Here is a 20505-nt window from a genome sequence, read left to right on the forward strand (position 1 = left end):
CCAACACAATGCTTGACCCTGTACAGCAGCATGAAATCACTGCTCACCAAGTAACTCGTATCATGGGCCAAATAATGGGCCTAATAACGGCTGTTGGGACAGTGGAATCAAGGAGGAAAAACAACAAGAATTTAAAGAGGTATTTAGATATTTTACTTGAATAAAAGGACCAGCAAAGTGCAGTAAAAATGTTCCATGTCATTACTTCACTAATAACTGTACGTACACATATGATGTTGCTGTAATCAAGTCAGTGCGGTATTATGTTGTTGCTGCTAGATGTTCACAGCGTTGCAAAGGATTTCATGTTGGCCTGTTTAATACACTGCTTCGTGTTCCAGGAGATCGTCACGTGTTTGTGGCGTCGCTGCCGCGTCTCTCTGGGAATCCAACATTCCTGATCCAGAAAAAACACCCTGAACTTTTCTGCTGATTCGACATGATTTTAAAATGGTTTATTTGTATTTGACGAGGACGAGGACATACCTGGTTTTCAATGGACAGGAAGGGTTTGAAAAATGACACGCTGAAAAATGTCCGGCGTACATTTCCCTGTGAGGTGTAAAAGTATGAAGCTGCTTTAAAGGGAGAAGCACGGTGCAATGACCTTTGACCTTTGAAGGTTGAAGATTTAGTTGAATAATAGTTACGCATGTTTAATAAATCACACTAATCTTCGTCACCATGTATGAAGTAACAATTGTGTAGCTACCTGAAAACACTCTTTATCTGGGTTACGTTGTGCTACTAGATTCCAAGTATGCACGAGTGCCTTGTCCTGGTTTTGCCTGCTTTTGAATAAACAATCTCTCTGACAGACAGTTGTTTTCACTGTTTGTTTGTTTGTTTGTTTGTTGTGCTATTTGTGACGCGTCTCACGAATGGAAACAACTGGTGGCAGCAGGCGGAGCTGAAAAGCTTCTGCTGTTGGCCCCGTTGGCTTGATAGGAAGTGTGATATACCCTGAGCCTCTCGTGTCCATCTTGTGTGGTGACATTTTATTGGATAAGGACGGGGGGCCCTTTTGGCGTGTGAGAGAGCGAGAGAGAGACGGGGGGGGGCGAGGGAATAAAAAGCCATCACGAGAGAAGAGGGAGAAAGAAAAGAAAAAAAGCAAATCTTTAAGCACCTGCAGTGAAACACAATGCTCCGTTTGGAAAACAGCGGATGGGAGGAATTTTTTTTCTCCCGAAACGGCCCGAGTCACGTCGTCAAGGCAGGGAGATGAAAGAGGGAGCAAGCGGCGGAAATGGGGGTCGACGAGGCGTCACCTGGAGACTTGCCCGCCATTGACAGGATCCCAACCGGGCGAGACGCCCCCCCCGAAAAAACACCGACTGAACACAGGCCCGCTGTGTTCCACGGGAGGCGGGGCGGTTGTCGGGGGCGACTGCAGCTGCAGACCAGCTGTTTTGGAACCAGATCACCAACCACTCCGGGGGGGGGGACTTGGGGGCCCACGGCGAGGCCCCGCGCTGGCGAAGGCTCATTTACGGGCCAAGGAACGCGGACGCGGTGTTTGGCTGCGCTCTTAGATAAGTTGCTGTTGTTGTGACTCGGCGATAAGCGTTGTTTTGTGCTGTGATAAAATATGTTCATGGATGTCTGGTGTCTGGACAACGATGGCCGCCAGAACCCAAAATGGTGGGGCAACTTTTTCTCTATTCCTTAGGAGGGTCATTTTGGATTGTATTATTCTTATTATATCATTCTGTACGTGTCCGTTTGGCGAGCATTTAAAAGGGCAAAGGGTGTAACGACCAGCTCGAAAGAAGCCAACGGAAATCCAAGGATGTGATGATAGAGTTGGTCATGTGACAGGTCGAGGGATTGTTTCCATTCCTCCTGTAGGCGTGAGATGCTTCACTGGAAACAGAGCTTAACGTGAGCGCCTTGCTTACAATGACTAACAATCTGATACCAATAGTTGTTTTTCACACAATCCGAGGCAGCAAGACGGGGCACGATGAGGAAGTAGGTGAGCCATATGTACATGTAAAAAAACAACAACATATTTTTAGCCCTGTGCTGACAGCAAAAGTAACACGTGACATCGACACAAGCAACTTGATGGGAGCCCTCTTTTAGTAAAAATCACAGGAACAAAACAAAAGCATAAATAAAAACGGGCCCCTCGGCAGCCCTTTACTGTCATTCTAATTTGAGTAGGCGTCACTTCTCCAACCTTTTATTCATCCAGGGGGGTGGCGGGGGTGGGGGGAGGTGGTTGCAAAGCGCCCCTCCTTCACGCCCACACCTGGGAGCTGTAGTCATCAGTTTTTATGGATAGAGGAAAGGGCCTTGCGCTGTCCTTCTGATGCATTCCGGGGGGGTGTCTTACCTTTGGGTGGTTTGAAACTTTAATGTGTAATTACAGCTAAATCCCATGAGGCTAACTAGCCTGCTAAAATCACATCAGGTATTATTGCTACAAAGGAAGAGCCGGCGAGACAAAGAGACGGGAGAAAAACAGACAGGTCGGTCATCTTTTCAAAAAGTCACAATATCATTTAATATAAAACACCTTTAAATTGAACATAATTTGTCATCGAGAGTTCCACCAATTCAATATACCACTTTGAAAACCGCAGTCCACCTTGGAGGGTACATCCGAGGTCACACAGAGGAGGGTTTGAAACATGCATTTACTACATTGTACAAAGTCAAAAGCAAGTTGTTGTTTTTTTTTGTTGCCGTTACTGGCAGACAGTCTCTGCCGCCTCGGGAAGGATCCAGAGGCAATAGGGAGGAGGGGGGTGTGGGGAGGGGAGGGGAGGGGGGGGGGCAGTCTTGGTAGTTGGACATGTACAGAGGTGTCCATTTGTTCCCCCCGGCACTTATGGGTAAAGTGCCCTCCTCTCTTTTAGACCGTCAACTGAAGGGAAAGCGGAAACTTGGTGTAAGGCAGAAAAATGACTCAACACACGTTACACATTACATACTTCTGTCATTTGGACAAACGTGTCGGTGCAGCCGTCTCTCTCTCTCTCCACACGCCCCCCCCCCCCCCACCCCCATGTCGCTGGTAACGATTAATGAGTGAGGAAGCACCATGTCCGTTCAATATGTGTATTTATTACTCCCTCATTAATGGCGTACCCTGCCTCTCCCTCCCCTTTCCTACACACACACACACACACACGCACACGCTCACACTACGGATGCCGCGGAGGTGACGGAGGTCACCTTACTGTCATCCGCCCAGGGCTGCAGGTTCTGCAGGGCGTAGAGGGAGGAGTTGTGCAGGCAGAGGGGGTCGGGCTGCAGGGGTTGGCTCAACGTCTTCTGGAAAGCTTCCTGCTGAAGCTGCAGCATCAGCCGGTTGGCCTGCTGCCTCTCGGCCTCTCTCTCCTCTGCAGTCTGTCTCCTGGTTGGAATGGGTGGGGGGGGGTGGGGAGAGGGCGGGGGGGGGGGGACAAAAAGAGGAAGATATAAGACCTTGATAGTGTGTGCTCTTATGGGGCATGTACACCAGATTTTTTAAGGCTGTTTCACGTCGTCATAGGAAAGGAATCACGTTTATCTTACAATGTAAGAGGGGGGGGGTGGGGTCAGGTGTCCACAGGGGGGATTTCAAGCTAGAGGGGACATTTTGTCTCGTCTTCTGGTCGTGGCCGTCGGTGTAAAATGTTGAGATGCTGGGAAGAGTGTCTGCCCCTAATGAATGTTGTGCCAGATACTTCAGCCCCAGCGAAGTATAACAGGTGATCGGGATGAGTGACAGGTGGTGGAGAGGGGACGTGACTAACAGAGGGCGGGGGGCGGCGGCGTGCACGTCCAGCCTCAAGGTGTTAACGGGAACACGGATCCTGTCAGTGCCGTGTTCTCCTGAAGCAGCCGTTTCAAATGACACCCGTTTTTTACAGTCCAAGCAACTAAGGTGAGGAACGATGAAGGTTTTCCAAGGCTTTCTTTTTTTTTTTTTAAATGAAGGGGTGTCGCAATACAAATAACGGTTACCTTTAAAATGAACTACAAAATACAAATGGCAAGTAGAAATCACACGAGGAAGCACACCTATAAAAACACTCTTTGCACACCGACCTGCATCCATTAGCCACACATTATTGTTAACAGCATTATCATAATCTCATTCCCTGGCTGTTGATTTGATCATCCTCTTGTTACTAGCGGGGTCGTCACGCAACGACATCCCTCATGCTCACCCTATCGGGTGCACACTGCATGGAGATGGCGTGAATAGCAAAAACCAAGAAATGTATATTTTTTAAATCCACTTAAGCCGATTCCCTTGTTAAGTCTTGTATTTAGTCAGGCTGGTTTTATTTTAGTCAGGCTGGTTTTATTTCCTTTTTATTACATCTTATAGTGAAAATATACATCTTGGTTGTTCACTGCTGCAGAATGTGATAATTCATTAAACTACTCTAAAGACAAAAGATGGCAACGAATGTTAACCCGCCACGAAAAGAACCATGTTTGTAAATGTTTTCCACGTGTGTTGAATTCAAAACTCATTGGAAAAAGCTTAAGGATCATTTAAACATTAAAACCCTGTAAGGTGATTTAGCTGTTTGTAATACGCTGATGAAAAATGTGTCCCGTCCCTTTAACTAAGGGCAGGGCTTCACAATTAGATTTCCTACTCATTTACTTCCAAATGGCTATAAACAACAGTTAGAGTGAAGTGAAGGAGTGTGTGTGTGTGTGTGTGTGTGTGTGTGTGTGTGTGTGTGTGTGTGTGTGTGTGTGTGTGTGTGTGTGTCTTCTGTCCATGCAGTCAATTCCTCCAGTGAGTGTTTCAGTATTGCTTTGGACAGCAGCTTTCTAAAAGGCCTTTCAGGAGGCTCGGGAGTAATTGTGCTTGGTCAAGTGAACTGGCCTCGACCAGGCCGCCTCGCTAAGCAGAAATATATCGTGATGTGCACGACGCCCCTCGCCATCACCTTACCGCCATTTTGTCCGCCGGTTCTGAAACCAGGTCTTGACCTGTGCGTCGGTCATCTTCAGGGCCTTGGCCAAGGTGGCGCGCTCGGCAGACGCCAGGTACTTCTGGCGATGGAACCGCTTCTCCAGCTCGCAGATCTGCACCCGGCTGAAGGAGGTGCGAGGCTTTTTCCTCTTGGGCGGCGTCCGGTTCTGGTAGGGGTGGCCGATGCGCCGGGTCACGGAGAAGGGGGACAGCGCTGCTGGAAGGGAGGGCGGATTTTAGTCTCATTTCTTCTCAAGCGACGCGTCGTGGAAGCCATTCTGTATACGAAAACTCCATGTGAGCATTAGCCAAGAGTTTATTGTCACTAATTGAGACTTTTCGACTTCACGGCGCCAAGATTAATATCTGCTGCTGGAGTCTTTTCCCTTTCTAGACCGCAGCTTCTGAAATATAAACTTATTTCCCTTGAGGTTTTTGTTTGTCTACGCTCATGTTATAAACACAATTTTGTCTCCCAACCCTCTGGTTGGATAAAAGGATTGTCCATTTGGTTCTGTGACTCTGGAAAGGCCAGTGCTGTTTGCATTGGGGAGTCTGAGAGAAGGCCCAGAAGCCGCCAATTGAAGAAGATAAATGTAATTACAACTAATATCCCCCCGGCAGATTTGTACCGAGAGGGCGCTTAAGGTAAAGTCAGAGAGAAAGCCGGGATTAACAGCAACAACTCCCCCCCCCCAAAAAAAAACAATTCAAGAAAAGATACATCGCTTGAATTCAAGGAAGGTGAGATTAAAACTGCTCTTTTAGCAATAGGTTTTACATTTCAATAGGTTTGGACTCACCTGGACACGCCCCCTTTGGAAAGGGGTAGTCTGCCAGAAGGCCACTGCCCTCCCGCAGGTGAGCGAGCTCGGGGTAATAGCATTTAGCTAACGTCTCCACGGTGCTCCAGACGGGGACCCTGCCGATGTCTCCCTTTGGGAGAGGACAGAGGGACCCGGCGGGGCCCGGGCCCCCTGTGGCCTCTCCAGCTCGGCTCTCCTCTGCCTGCTCCCCTGAAGAAAAGGGAGACACAGTAAGGGCCCACATCTGGAGCTGTGTGGGCGCCAACGCATAGCAGCTAATCACATGAAGGCCGAAACAGAGTCCGCTTTAACGTCGTTTGCTGCTCCTCTCTCTTAACTTAGCGTTTGGGGGGGGGGGGGTTTCGCTCCAAAATGACACGTGTGCTGTTCAGAGGAATAAGTGACAGCAGAGTTAGGAAGGTGAATCCAGCATGCTGCTCAGCCAATCAGCTTCAGGCAAGCAACGTCCTCATCACTGTGATGTGATGAAGGTCAAGATATGATTTACAGGCCAATATAATAATATCAACCTATTAAACACGCTAGCAATCTATTCATATTTGGAGGATAACATTTTTGTAATTTTATAAGAATGTATTTTACTCCAACGTATTCATCACAGCTTCCACAAAAAAAACTATAAGCATCTGTCCAGGAAAGTCCTCAAAAAGTACACAACTTCACCCATAAACATTTCAGAGAAGACCTCATTTAAAGCTATTGATGTCAAATTGATTTTTAATTGTAGTTGTTTTGCATGGGCAGTTTGGTGTCTTCCCATAAGCACCGTCATTGTGTTTCTGCAAAAGGTTTGAAATAGGAATTCGAGCCTCATTTCACTGTATCTGGGTATTAATAACAGCGTATCTCCTGCATCATGAAATATCTATGAATCCTGTCTATTTTGTCAGCCATGGGTAAACAGAAGATCGATGACTGTAACGAGATCGTTTCTGGCCATGGATCCACTCCCACAGACACATTCTCACATTTGGAGGCAGAATGCAAATCAAGGAGGGGGGGGGGGCGGAAGGGGGAACCATCCTAGTTTTCTCGGTGTCATTGGTCCCCATTGCACCTGTCTTACAGGTTGTTCATCTGGTTTTTGTTTTGTCAGTAAATCTCCCCGGGAGCCAAAGCGAATATATGCAAAAACATCTGGATTCCGTCTGGGGAGGGAACCAGGCCTCTGCTCTCAGGGATCCAACGACCCGGAGAAAAAAAATAAGTAAAGATCCCCTGACGGGACAGAACACGAGCGGCAAGCTGAGGAGCGCGCGAGCAAAGGGTTCGTGAAGAACAAATACAGGTGAACAGCTGCAATGTGCCGTTACAGGAGGTGAGTTAACATCACCTGAGTGCATTCTGGAAATGCAGATTTAGGGCCCTAAATGAAAAGGAGCAATTGTGCATTTTTCCTCTCATTATCGTCTTTAATCTCATACGGTAATATTCCGGTATTATCATTACGGGGTTCTGCATCACGTGGGGGCCATGGTAGTAAAACTAGTAACGCTATCCGTCTCATATTCCTTGAGGGACCTAAGCAAGCATCTGTGGTATTTAATCATGAGTCTATAGTGACACAGCGTCTCTGATATTTACCGCGTGGCCCTTTATTCAGAGTTTACGGTGACTTGATTGCACTTCTTTGGTAGGTCTCTTTCCAATGTGACTTGTCCCCCCCCCCCCCCCTCCCCCGGTGGTTCTTTCACGTGCACACAGTGGTCATTTAGTCCCCTCGTTGCCCGCGGTGCGCATGCCTTTCGGGTCACAAGCTGCGAGCGGACGGGCCTGTTGTTGCTCCCAGCGGCAGCTCTGGCTAAATGATCCCGCATTAGAAGGCTATTTCTGTCCATCTGTGGGCTAACTAATGGGCCAGGCACCGTGCGAGCGCGCTCGGAGGCGAGGCCGAAGCGGGGCTCGGCGTGCAGAAGCAGCCCTTCGGACCTGCCAGGTTAATAAAGCTCCGCAGAAGCTTCTACGTTCTGGTGTTTTAACTCCCTAACTAAATCATTACTGTTAGGAGTGAAAACTATCAGAAGGGCTGTAATGCCTGGATATTAAACCAACATTAAATGAAGATTCAGTCAAATGCAATTATATTTAGACATTCATGTATTCATGTATTCATGGCCCTCGAATGTATTTATTGTATAAAGACAACGTTGAGTAAATTATATTTCACTGCAGCATTAAGTATATCCCACATCTATTTAGAAAAGGTCAATCCCGTCATTAATGCCACAATCCCAAATAAAAAGTTCACAGTTGAAAATGTAATATATCTCATTATAGCGCATGGAGTAAGCTTTAATTACCTATAACGTCTAAATCTCACGAGACAAAAAAATGCAATTGTAGTAAAAAACGCAAATTGTATTTCATGGTTTTTCATTCCTTCACGAGAAAAAATCAATAGAGTCACAATGTTTCGAACAGTTAAACTGTTCATGCAGTTTAATCCTGAGACCTGAACCACATCGGACCATTTCGTATTAAAAAGAGAGGACATTGTGTTCAAATTCAAAAAAATTATCTGACTTGTTATTCCTCTTCTTGAAATGAAAAAAAGAATAAATGAGTGAGAATACTAAATCTGCTGCCTGTGTAATACAATTTAACATAAGCATAAAAAAATGCTGCCGCCAAGGACATGTTTCCCTTAATAATAAAAGCGAGTATACTTAATAACACTTCCCGGTGACAGCGCCTCCCTTCCCCACTGCGGATATTACCTTTGTAGCAATCTAATAAATATATCCGTGAAGGATTCTAAAGGGGATATTGAAATATAACATGAGCATGTATTGCTATTTATTACACTGTGCGGGACAAAAAGCAGGGACACCGTCTTCTGTCACGCGGAGAATCAGGGCGGCGCGCAAACACGAGCAAATAAGATCCGATTCCTTTTTATTGGCGCTCCGCGGTGCGTAATGCGGCTCTCTGTTTGTCGTCAGGAAGCCCCAACAGTGCACCGTTTTTTATTCTTTCCATTATTATTGTTATTGTTATTACCGTGCTCGTTTTATTCATTTAGTTTCGGGCCCTACTGATTATTTGTATCACACTAAATTTAATACACATATGTGTAAAATAAATCTAAAAAATGTGAAATAATTTCTTATATTATATTAAATAGCTAAACAGCTTGACCACGCCTTTTATTTATATTTTACGTTGTCTAAATAAACAATTATTTCTCAAAGTATTTGAGTTTATGCAGGCTTCTATGAAAGAGTTCAGTTCACAAGTTTATTAGAAGATAACGCTAATGTGGCCAAAATACTAAACTACTACTGATGTTATTGCTATAAAAAATAATGATAATAATATTCATACATTCACGTGAAAATTTGGGCTGACATGACTAAAAGAACAAAGTAAATATACTTAAATTGCCCACGTGATCGACGCAAACCTACAAATATTAGCTTCATTCAGCGATGGATTAAATGTTTCATTTATGCCCCGAAGCTTAAAATCGTGCGTGTCAGTGTGATAACACTTCTTGTGATTTATAACGAACATTTAGGCCTCGAGTGAAAAACGGGAGAAGCATATTGTGCAATTCGAACGCTTTCGCTGACGTCCATTAAACAAAAACCAAAATGCTCCCGTGGCCTCAGAGCTCGGAGTGTTTGGCCAAATGTTTGGATGTTCAAAGCTGCACAAAGACGCCTTTTCTACTCCGGTTTCAACTCGAAGAGAAAACAGAATAAAACAACACCAATGGAGGGAGGGAGAGAGAAAGGGAGGGAGAGAGGGAGGGAGGGAGAGTGGGGGGGGGGGCGTTTAAAATGCGCTGTGCCCGTCAGGATAGATGATAGTCCATTTGATTTACGGCCTTTTATAGGAAACAGAGCAGGCTAAATCTGGATAGTGAGTGGGCTTTGCGTGTGTGTGTGTGTGCGCGCGCGCGTGCACGTGTCACTACTGTATCATGCTGCTGGTCCTCGGCTGATCAATACGGTGGAAAGATATAAGCTGCGAAATAATTACAGCGACACAAAGCTGGGAGAAATTAAACGAGAGGCCCTCGGTGACTATGAGCAGAATTGATAAGCCTATTTACACTGTATCTTTTTGCAGTTGACATATCGTCCCCCAGTATTTAATAATTAATCAGGTAGAAAGAACGGAATGGTGAATATTTAATGTGGTGGAGGGAGACGGGGGTGAGGGGGGGGGGGGATGCTCTTCATTTTCATCTTCATAAGGATGAGGTCATGAGAAACAGACCAGTGGCACCATCCCCTCCCACAACGAATAAAGAGAGTACAGCAGTAGAGACATAGAGCTTCACTCAGTAACTCAAAGGAGTACGAATTGTATATATATACATTTATGGGCATCTCCCGGTCAAATAAATGAGTGCATTACAAAACGGAAGCTATGGAGATGTGATTCATCATGTTTACCTAAAAGTATGTAAACGCTGAGAGTTTACATCCTCGTGCAAATCCTTGATGTGTATGCGGTTTAATTAAAATGGCAGCATGTGAACGCAGATCATCCGCACTACAGTAGAAAGGGATTGGGTTATACGGAACAATACTTATTATTAATACTTTTATAGAAGCAGTTATTTGTTTAGAATGTTTTCTGTAATTATTTTCTTCTCATACTAAGAGGATTGTAAATTCTACAGGTAATACAATCTACAAAATAGTTGCATCATTCCTGCACCATAATTATTAATAAAACTAAACGCCAAAAAGAGTTTAGGAATTATGGAGAGTCATTTATGAGAATAACACCCAATCATTGTATTGCTTTTAGGTTATTTACTTCTCTAAATGAAAACAACATGGGATACGTTACTCTGATGTGCAAAGCATTGTGATTGTATGATAATAATAATAATAAATAGTGATAGCAATAATAATAATAGGTGTAACCGTCATTTTAAATGCCACATGTTATTACAACCATGACTCATCTTTCTCAATTGTATCGCGGACAAAAAAAAAAAAACTAAATCATTTTTCCTCGTGAAAAGCTGGAACGTTGTTATCCGTCATCCTGTGTAAATGGAGAGTGATGGTCCAATACTGATTCATCAGAACGTCCATGTCAATTTCCCCTCTCGTCCATCAGACTGCCCTTCCAGCGCAATACAAGTGCATATTCGTTATAGATTACAACCTGGGGAGGAAAGCGCCCCCCCCCCCCCCCTTCAGCCGCGCTATTAGGCCCGTGTCATCCAGCACACATCAACATTCAAAAATCACATCTCACACCTGTAACACCACGAGGTTAATACGCTCTATTCGTGCTCATATATAAAAGGTGCGGAATAAATATCTGGTACATCTGTTTTTTTTAAAAATGTAAAAAATGTTTTACCTGTTAGTCTGTCCTTGGCAAACCTCCTACTGCTCTCCATCCACGGGAAGGTGAAGTTCGTCCCGTTCCCCATCCCCATGCCGGGAACCGAGGCGATGCCGGGCCCGATGCACGGCGGGTGCGCGGAGGGGGGCGGGTGCGGCGCGGCGGCGGCGGCGGGCGGCGGAGGAGGAGGAGGCGGCATGGGCCTGTGCGCCGGCACCCGGATCACCCCTCCGGCGCCTCCCGAGTTCACGTTGACGTTCATGTTCATGTTCATGCTGACGTTCATGTTCATGTTGACGTTGTAGGAGCCGGCCAGACCCGCCGCCATGGAGCAGGCCGGGTTGTAGACGCTGTTGTACCCGTTGCTGTAGACGTTGGGGGCCAGCGCGTAATCCGGGTCGCCGGTCCGGTTGGGCAGCATGCAGCCGCTCGACTGGTCCGAGCTGTTGAGGATCTGGTCGATGCCGAAGCTGATGGGCTCATGCTGCTGCTGGTGCGTCGGGTTCACCTCCTCGGTCCCGGTGTGATCCATAGTGTTTTTAATTTTGCCGGTGGTTTGTTTGTCAGATTTTGATCAGCTCGGATGTATTTCTGTCATGTGGTATTTCAACGAGTTGATTGTATGGGCGCTGCAGTAGTGGACTGTGTTCGGGTGATTTCAAGCATCGACACAGACCGGATCTACTCCCAGGAAACCAATAACGTGACCAGCGCTTTCCAAAATCTTGCCATTATTTTTTTTTGTCCAGCATCGGGATCAGATGTTCCCCTAAATAACATGCCTATCCATCGGACTGAGAAGAAACGTATCCATCTTTAACAGCGCGTTCTTTCCAAGGGAACTACACACTTACACGGCGGCCTAGCAACAAGAAAATCAAATAAATAAAAACGAACACAACCAAAGAAGCCAAATGGTTATCCTGAGTACTTACAGACCAAAAACACATCCGTGGTTCAGTTCTCTGGAGAGCGTGATGCGCTTTGTTCGCCCGCTGTGGCAGAGACGGTCCATACGCAGGGAGGGCACCGTTGGATACCCGAGCCCGTCGCCTAAAAATGAAGCCACAGGCGAAACCAAAGCACCCCAAAGAGGCGGCGGCGATGCGCGCGCGGCTCGCCCGGAGTGGACGTTAACTGGAGTCGGTGCAGCGAGCGAGGGCTCCGTGGCGCTGAATGGTGGAGAAGTGCGTTTCAGCAGGTGAGACAACCCTCTGCGTAAAAGCTGCCATTCAGTTTTCCAGCCAAACCTCGCCTCCCTCGCCGTCTCTATCTCTCTCCCTCCCTCCCTTCTCCTCCCCCTCGGTGGGGCCCGTCGTGTTTTTGCTCGGATCTCTTAAAGAAGCCGCAGCTGTCTTTCTCATCCGCGGCCTCTCCGGCTTTACACGCGGAGGTTGTGTGCCTTTTAGGGCGGCTGGAGGGCCGGGTCACCAACAAAAGCGCGTCTACATGTGCAAAATAGTGAAATAGAGGTCAATACATACCAGTGTGGATTTGTTTTTCATAGCATAATTTAAATAAATTGTACTTTTCTTAATTTATGAAGAAACAGTATTCTCCTAATATCAATACATTATACATTTTATAAGATCCACTACATATATTTGTTTTATTTATTACGTAAGTGTAAAATCATTGGTGTTCGTGTATTAGCATTCGTGAGTCTGTCATGTAAATATTCAGTTAGTTGTTCATGTAAGTGTTCATTTTCACTCTCAGACTCTGCATATTAGGTTCATATTTGTTCCAAGTAAAGCAATGGGCCTTGAGATTTAGGCCTCTGGAGAATATTCCATGATTCTACCTGAATGTTTTGAAATAATTTAGAACAAAACGTTGGAGCAGGTGCACACTTATGTTTTCAAGGCGGCAATAAAACATGAGAGTGTTCATGTTTGTGTGTGTGTGTGTGTGTGCAAGGACCCCTACAGTTTCCCGGTACACCACTTTAGGATCCACCAATATTTGGATCAATGAACGCTGAGCCAATATAAAAAAAAATGGCAAGCAGCATGAGATGCTGAGAATGGGCCTGAATGGGATCCCCTTGTTATTTATCAGTACGCAGTGTCCTACAAGATACAACAACTAGTGCACCACACTTAAAGAGATACATAATATGTTGCATACAATGAAGCCATACGCCATCAAGTGATAAGAAGCACAGTAAAGGCCGGCCCGTTCCAAACAAAATAATGAAATGTAAAGGAGTAGCCATGGATATGAAGGTCTCTAATCTCCAAATGAAGAGGTAAAAGATAGATAGATGTTACATTACATGTCATTTAGCTGACGCTTTTATCCAAAGCAACTTTGCATTGCATTATAACCCATGCATTACATTTGGCCTGGGGAGCAATTAGGGGCATTCTTGCCAACCTTGAGACCTCAGAATTAGGGAGTTTTTCATATATAGATATATAGATGGAGGGATTCATGGGTGGATAGATAGATAGATAGATAGATAGATAGATAGATAGATAGATAGATAGATAGATAGATAGATAGATAGATAGATAGATAGATAGATAGATAGATAGATAGATAGATAGATAGGTGGATGGATAAGTGAATGGATACATATAGATATATAGATTGAGGGATGCATAGATGGATAGATATATGGATGGATGATAGATGGATAGGTAGATTGATAGATATATTGATAGATAGATAATTACACACATAAACAGCTGGAGTCTCATCTTGGAGAGAAGGATGCTGATTTCAACGAATTATTCAACATTTTTCCAAACATTGAGATGGCACGGATGTTCGGGGTATCAATTCAATAAAAATGAAAAATGTCTCTCAATAAAAGCGCGACACGCTGAAAAAACGGATTTAATATATCACCGTTTTATTACGCACTTATTTCACTTTCCGTGCGAATAAAGATATCTCTCAACTGCACAAGGTGGCTAGGGGGAAGCATAAAAATCAATTGCGAGAATGCAGGGGCCATATCAATAACGTGCGGGGGGACGAGAGCGGCTGCTATTAGGCCTGTTTATATTTGCGCGTTACAATCAAATGAATAGAGAGGAGAGCACGCGCCGGGCCGCAGATCAGCTTACTGACAAGGCAATTGTCCGTTTATGCAAAACCACGGAGATCTATTAGCCCGAAGGCGGGACCGTGATGTTCGGAAGCGTGTCTGCAGGAGCACATCCCTCCTTGTTGCTGTCTGATCGTGTGTGACACAAACCGGGCCGTTTACAGAGGCTCCCAGACGCCTGTCCGTCGCTCCTGTTCCCGCGTCGTATTCGTCAGAAGGGTTAGTTCTTCAAGGGGAGTTGACACATCTTTCCCAAACACAGTATTTGAATGTATTTTTTTTTATTTATCAAGATCCTCAAAGTATAAGTCTTCCGTTTTTTGTATCTTTTATTTTTTTTAACCGTTTCCATATCAAAGACCTGTAAGTGTTTTTATGTTTGGCCATTTTTTATTTAGATTCAGCTCGTTATTATCATCTCACATCGGTAAGTTCCTTGAGGACAAAGCCCAGAAGTGTGAATAGGATCGACAGAATTAAAAGGTCAATGAAAATATAAAATGAATCCACCTCAATCTACTTCAAGATCAAACAGCACATACGGTGCCCTGATAAAAGTCATTGTTGGATTAAAAAATAAAAATCACCTTCAGCTCCAATAGCGCAAACATGTGTTGTTAAATGACTCTAATACGGAACTGTGACAGCAGTGAAATACCTAATGTATTCCTTTTCATTGCCAATTAAAGACACCATTTTGAAGACAAAATAAAAACAAAAAGAAAGTAAAAGTTGTACACTATTTCTTTTTGAAAATAAGCAACAGAGATACAAAAAAAACATCCTGAGTGTCAATAAAGCCGGACGTTTCACGGCTCCATAAAGCTTTCCTCATTTCATCACGTGATGCTCTTTAACCTCTAATCATCCAGAGCAATATCACAGTTGTCTCTATTGAGCCGGACAACCAGATCTCAACGCACCAAGTGTCTCGTTGCATTATTGAGACCATTCTGTGAGATTAGCTCGAGCTGCTAGAATGAAGCATGAGGGGATAACAATGATTCTTAAGAGTCATGTGATTTCTGATGTGCAGTTCGGGACTGTTGCGGTTATTATGTCACATTTCACTCCACGTTTGTATTACAGAATCATCAGAGCGAAACAAAATAACGACTAAACGGTTCTGCGTTTTTTTTTTTTAATTGAAACTACAAAGTAGTCCATCGTTATTCGCCCGCATGTTCTCTCACTTTTGAAGGTCCCGTTTTTTTTCTTCATCAGAGCTCAAGAAGAACACGTAGGCCTCAGCCAACACCTTTTGCACCAACCTGACCGCAGAGTTCTCCCTTCTCAGAAGCACTCTGGCTGTGCACAGGGAACCGCTGTTAGTGGATTAAATGAGATTATTCAGCGTGGACTGCTCTTAGTCGCTGTGTTCTCTGAACGCTTTGTTGAAGAGTCTTCATTTCTGACATCTCTCTCTCTCTCTCGGCTGCACCCTCTTCTCCCATCAGAATCATTAAAATTCTATCTAATAAGCTGTGGCTGCAAAACACCGGGGACGTTAAATGATTATTATCATTATTTAAATGGAGATCCCTGACTTATTATGGGATGCCACTTGGAAACTAGTTATAAAATAGGCTAATAAGAAGTGCACCTATAGCTTTTGGATGCAAACGTGAAATTATGTTGTGCAAGACAATCAGCAATTTTACTAATGCAATAAGGCCCCATAGCCAATTAACGACCCCCCGCCCCCCTCTCTCCCCCTCTCTCCCCCTCTCTCTCCCTCTCTCTCTCTCTCTCTCTCTCTCTCTCAATATGAGGGCCCCTCTCTGACTTTGCCCAGAGGCGTTGTCTATGGTTGCCGGCTGTGCGTGATGAATCGTTATCTGCAGGCCATACTGCTCGTCTGGGTAATAAAGTACCAGCAAAGCGCAGACAAAAGGAATTTGTCACAGTTGCCTCGCCGATATATTAGCGACCTACCGGTCGGTTTGGGTATGAGGGTGGGGGGGGGGGGGGGGCAGGGGCCTGCAAACAGAATTTAAACGAACAGAATAATAAAAACAAGAAGCAGAAAAAAGGGTGAAATCGTCTGCTGAAATGTTGCAGAGCAAATGAAAAGGTTACCTGAATGAATGTGTCTGTTATAATGTGAAGATGATTACTGTGTCTTTAGTTCTAGTAAAACACCTTCGGTTTTTGACAATTATTCATTTTTTTCCACATTCTTCTTTGGACTGTGATTGCGGATTTTTGGGGGGATTTCTCCCTCTGCCTCTAAAGAACTATTTGGTTCCATTTGGCTCTTGCAGTAGATCGAAGTGACAGTTACTCCCCAGCAGACGCGCACGCGTGTATCAACAGAACATGCACACGCATGGTTAAACTCCTTTACGTGCTGTCAGATGGTTGTTTGGGGAGTCTTGTTCCGCATTGTGCCTTGACAACATGGAGGGGGAAAAGGGCCGTCCGATAATGGACGTCTAGCCGCTAAGTTGCCCGATAACAGACGCATTTCCATTGACAGCAGAAATGATGGCTGACCTGAGGCAGGGAAAAACAGAACGGCCTCTGTAATCAAGGATGTCACAGGTTAGTTTGACGAAGCCTGTCATCCCCCCCCCCCCTCCCGCACTGGTCCAGTTTGGCTCTCTGCTCCCATTGGGTTGAGTTTCAGAACTTAAACCCTGAAATAAAACAGTAAAAAAATAAAAATAAGTTAGATGTTCTGTTTGAGTAGAAGTAATGGCATTTTCGTTGCATCTGAATTATTATGCGGTTCGAGTTGTGTCCATATTCCATTTCATATACTGAACAGCATTATTTTTCAGGAAGGCCCAGTTTGTAATAATGCACAACTACTCTTTGTGTTGTCACCTTGGCACAGAGACCTCCAAAAACACACATATGGATTGGCCAGGTCACGCTTTTTGAATCCATGCTGCAGATTAAAATGGGTGTTGCTGTGTTGTCTTGTTGCAAGTTTCCACTGAAAGGCACTTCAGACTAATTGTTCTTCAAGGCCAACTTCATTTGCCACTTATACATCTGTTGTTGCAACATGAAGGGTAAAAACATAATAAGGGATGAGTTATGTCTACTTTATTTGCCCTTATTTAATTTGACACTTAAACTAAAAGGCGTGGGCACATTTTAGAAAATAAAACAGGTCTTTTGGTTCTTTATTTATTCACTTATTTAATTAATTTTGTGGTTGATGTCAAAACCTGGGTCTTGATCAATGAGCAACTTAACAATTTAATAAGCAAAAGCAGATTTAAAAAAAATAGAATTAGACATTGAGGTAATCCCCCAAATCCTGTTTTTACTGTTTTAATCCCCATTGAGCTTCTCCCAGAATGCTACATGCAACCTGTGAAACCTCTTTTCTTTAAACAGAACAGAAGAGGCACCACCTCCCCCCCCCCTCAGGATTGCTCTTCACTCAGAGTGTAGTGCCACGTGGAACCAGTCTGCAGCGTGGAACCCTTTTTACTGAGAGTGTGGAATTACATTATTCTGCATTTGGAAGGTTCAGTCCTTGACTCCTCGCATCCCTCAGGGGGAAACCTGGCGCCTCCTGCCCGGATCAGACGACTCGGAGCTGGACGGAGTGGAAGGAGGAGATGGGGGGAGGGAGGGAGGGAGGGAGGGAGAGGGGGACGGGGCCGGGGAGTCAAAACAGTGTTGTTATTTTAAAGAAAAAGAGGAGAAATCGCCGAAATGCAGGCTCGGGGAGGAATGCCATGAGTTGCAAGAAAAACAGGTATTTTTTCTGTAAATAGTATCATTGGTATCGCCATTAATAGAGTATTATTGTTGTTGTTGTTGTTGTTGTTTTTGCTGTTCGGACTAAATCTTTATTGATAAAGCGTTACGTTTAAATATTTTAATTTTCCCGCTTGCGAGTTCCGTTTTGGAAAAAAACAAAATCGAAACAAAAGGTGAAATAAAAGCCGTCATTTCATTACTCGACGTGAGATTTCTCAACGTCATCTTTTCCACTTTTCCCTTTAAATACAAACCGATTCATTGTGCTCTTCCCTGCCGTTTGCCTCAGATAAACCTATCGATTAGACATCAGTGAGATTCTCAACCAGAGCTTTATTGAGTAAGTTGGTGAACCTTAAAGTGAATTACAGGAACTGCTCTGCCCCTCCGGTGAACTATTTAGTTGAATCTAATTTACTTTGATAAAGACCATCTATTTTATTCACTCTGATCGCCATTTTCATCGGGGTTCATATGGAGACTGTGAGGGCAGAGTAGGTAGGTAGCTTTTGGTAGGACGGCAAATCTGTCATTTATTGAAAAAAAATACACCTATTATTATCATATCATTATTATTACTAAACGTAGGACTTAGGAGAACTTACTTACTTACTCTACTTAGTAAATTATGTCAATCAGTACATTATGCTAAAGCACCATTCATATTTTCTAAATCAATACTTAATCAATACATGTTTCATAGGGTTTAATGTGAATTTCTTTTCTGTCTGCAGGAGTCCTTTCTTTGGGGAGCTGCATCCTGCTTTATTGCTAAATGCTACTGCAGATCGACCATTGATGGTGTTTTCTAGAGATCATTGATTCATCATTTTAAACGAATAATTCACGGGGTAATCCATGTGCATTCTTATATACAGTAGCTTACATTTAAACCTGTGATTTGTCTTAATGCAGTCACCCGAAATAAAAAAAAAAGTGTAATCATCTCATAAAATGTATATTTACGTTTTCATGTTTTTTCCTGTTCTCTCCACGCAGCCGCGATTTTATGCAAACCGCTGTCAATTTGAATAAATAAACCGGTGACGTATCCCTTTCAAAACAAATAAAAACAAAAACAAGATGTGCGCCCAGCGTGTTTGTTTGTGCTCCTCCTCGCGCGCTCATTCCACGGCGCGCTCTCAGAGCCCCGCTAAAGCTCCACGTGCGTCGCATTTAAGCGTGATTGGCCGTATCATTGGCTTTTGTCTTGTTTACAAAGCGGGCAACAGGAGCCGTAATTCAATTTCCTCTGGCGCATCGAGGAGCCACCAGCCGCCCGGCAGGCCGAAGATCAGCCTGCGCAGCCCCGGGCGGCGGGCAAGGGATTGGCCCGGGGCAATTCTGGGGAGGGGGGGGGGGGGGGGGGGATGGAGGACATCTGCCTGCAAACAAAAGTGAATATGAACGAAACCCTGGGACGTCACTCGGTGTCTGGTGACATGAAGCCATAACCGTAGAATATGTTCATATGTACAATCATGGATAATAAAGATGGCTTCATTGAGTACATTTCTTTTAATCAATGTCACCTTGTTTTGTTTCATTGTCATCATCATATGATTTAAACAACATTGGTGTACCCATATTCATCTTTTTTTAAAACTTACAGTAACTTACCGATTATTTTCTATTCGTAATATTTTTGTTATTTTTAACATTTTTAACTGTTTTACTTCATTTCTTTGTGTAACAATCTAATTTGTAATGGACATACATTAAAAGCGGGGAAACCCAAATAAATAATTTTACAGGATGTAAATCTGGGTGTCTCAGCTGTTTAGGTGATAACTATTCGCTATATTTAAACAATCCTTTAAGGGCCGACAGACTTGCAAAGCGAAATTCACACTTCATATTAATGTAGACACATTATATGAAGGATTATCAAATCATCACAGGGATGTGGAGTCTGCGAAGAAGGAAACATACTGCTGATTTTCTAAAACACAGGAAATTGGGCTTCAGTTTTTAATGATGATCACCAACTAGAGTTTATCTCCAGTTTCATTAACCACAGATTGTAATGGGAAGGCTTTATTTCCAGAATGAAGAGATTTGAGGAGTTAGCAAAAGACAAAATGACCACAGCCGATCAAAATTATTGTGTTAACATGCAAATTTGATTCGTCCTTTAGGAAATAAATAGATTGTGTGACAGTCAGTTATTAAAGACAAATAAACAATATAGTATAATGAGTACAAATCAGCTCTTTCCCATTCAACCATATCTATAATGTCCAAAATCAATTACATTTTGTCTATAAAACCCTTTTCCCTTGTATGTATTCCTGACATGTAGTAATACATTTAAATGTACTCGTAACATGGAGGAAAAAATGACTCTTTGTTGGCATCGGAAGAATGAAAGATGCACCGTGCTGTGTTTGCTAGAACAGAGAGAGAGAGAGATAGATAGATAGAGAGAGAGACATTGCACATTAGGCCTGAGGGTGCATATTTATTAGAGAGCCTGGTCCCCCCTCCCTCCAATCAGGGGCGGTCCAAAGGACGAGGAGGGGAGGCCGCGGTGGTGCAGCAGCTTCCGTCCGGGTTGGCGCCCGGTTCCTGCTCTCTAATTACGCCGTGATACAAGGCAATATTCCGCTGCAAATATTCCCACATAAATCCACTCCACAGCCCATTAA

General features: G+C 44.1%; 1 protein-coding gene across 3 annotated transcripts; it reads right to left on the reverse strand.

Moving 5' to 3' along the window:
• Positions 1–2778: 2778 nt before the first annotated feature.
• tlx2 (T cell leukemia homeobox 2) lies at positions 2779–12237 on the reverse strand. 3 transcript variants are annotated; one of them, XM_037461526.2, is made up of 5 exons: positions 11092–12237; positions 5737–5949; positions 4913–5150; positions 3187–3367; positions 2779–2875 (listed from the first exon to the last, which is right to left on the reverse strand). In XM_037461526.2, the coding sequence occupies exons 1-5, from the start codon at positions 11606–11608 to the stop codon at positions 2864–2866; spliced, it is 1161 nt and encodes a 386-aa protein (XP_037317423.1). In that variant the 5' UTR covers positions 11609–12237; the 3' UTR covers positions 2779–2863. The 3 variants fall into 3 exon arrangements, with proteins under 3 accessions (XP_037317423.1, XP_037317422.1, XP_037317421.1); XM_037461525.2 differs by lacking the exon at positions 2779–2875 and having other exon boundaries at positions 3151–3367; positions 4913–5147; XM_037461524.2 differs by lacking the exon at positions 2779–2875 and having other exon boundaries at positions 3151–3367.
• Positions 12238–20505: the final 8268 nt, after the last annotated feature.

This window comes from Pungitius pungitius, chromosome 2 (genome assembly GCF_949316345.1).
Source record: "Pungitius pungitius chromosome 2, fPunPun2.1, whole genome shotgun sequence".
Taxonomy (NCBI): domain Eukaryota; kingdom Metazoa; phylum Chordata; class Actinopteri; order Perciformes; family Gasterosteidae; genus Pungitius; species Pungitius pungitius.

What these genes read in the sequence shown, in the direction of transcription:
- tlx2 (XM_037461524.2), bottom strand. Translation starts at nt 11,608, where the DNA reads ATGGATCACACCGGGACCGAGGAGGTGAACCCGACGCACCAGCAGCAG. An exon ending in TCCAAAGGGGGCGTGTCCAG is followed by an intron (nt 5,151 to 5,736) that starts GTGAGTCCAAAC and finishes CCTCCCTTCCAG; the next exon opens with CAGCGCTGTCCCCCTTCTCC. An exon ending in AACCGGCGGACAAAATGGCG is followed by an intron (nt 3,368 to 4,912) that starts GTAAGGTGATGG and finishes CATTCCAACCAG; the next exon opens with GAGACAGACTGCAGAGGAGA.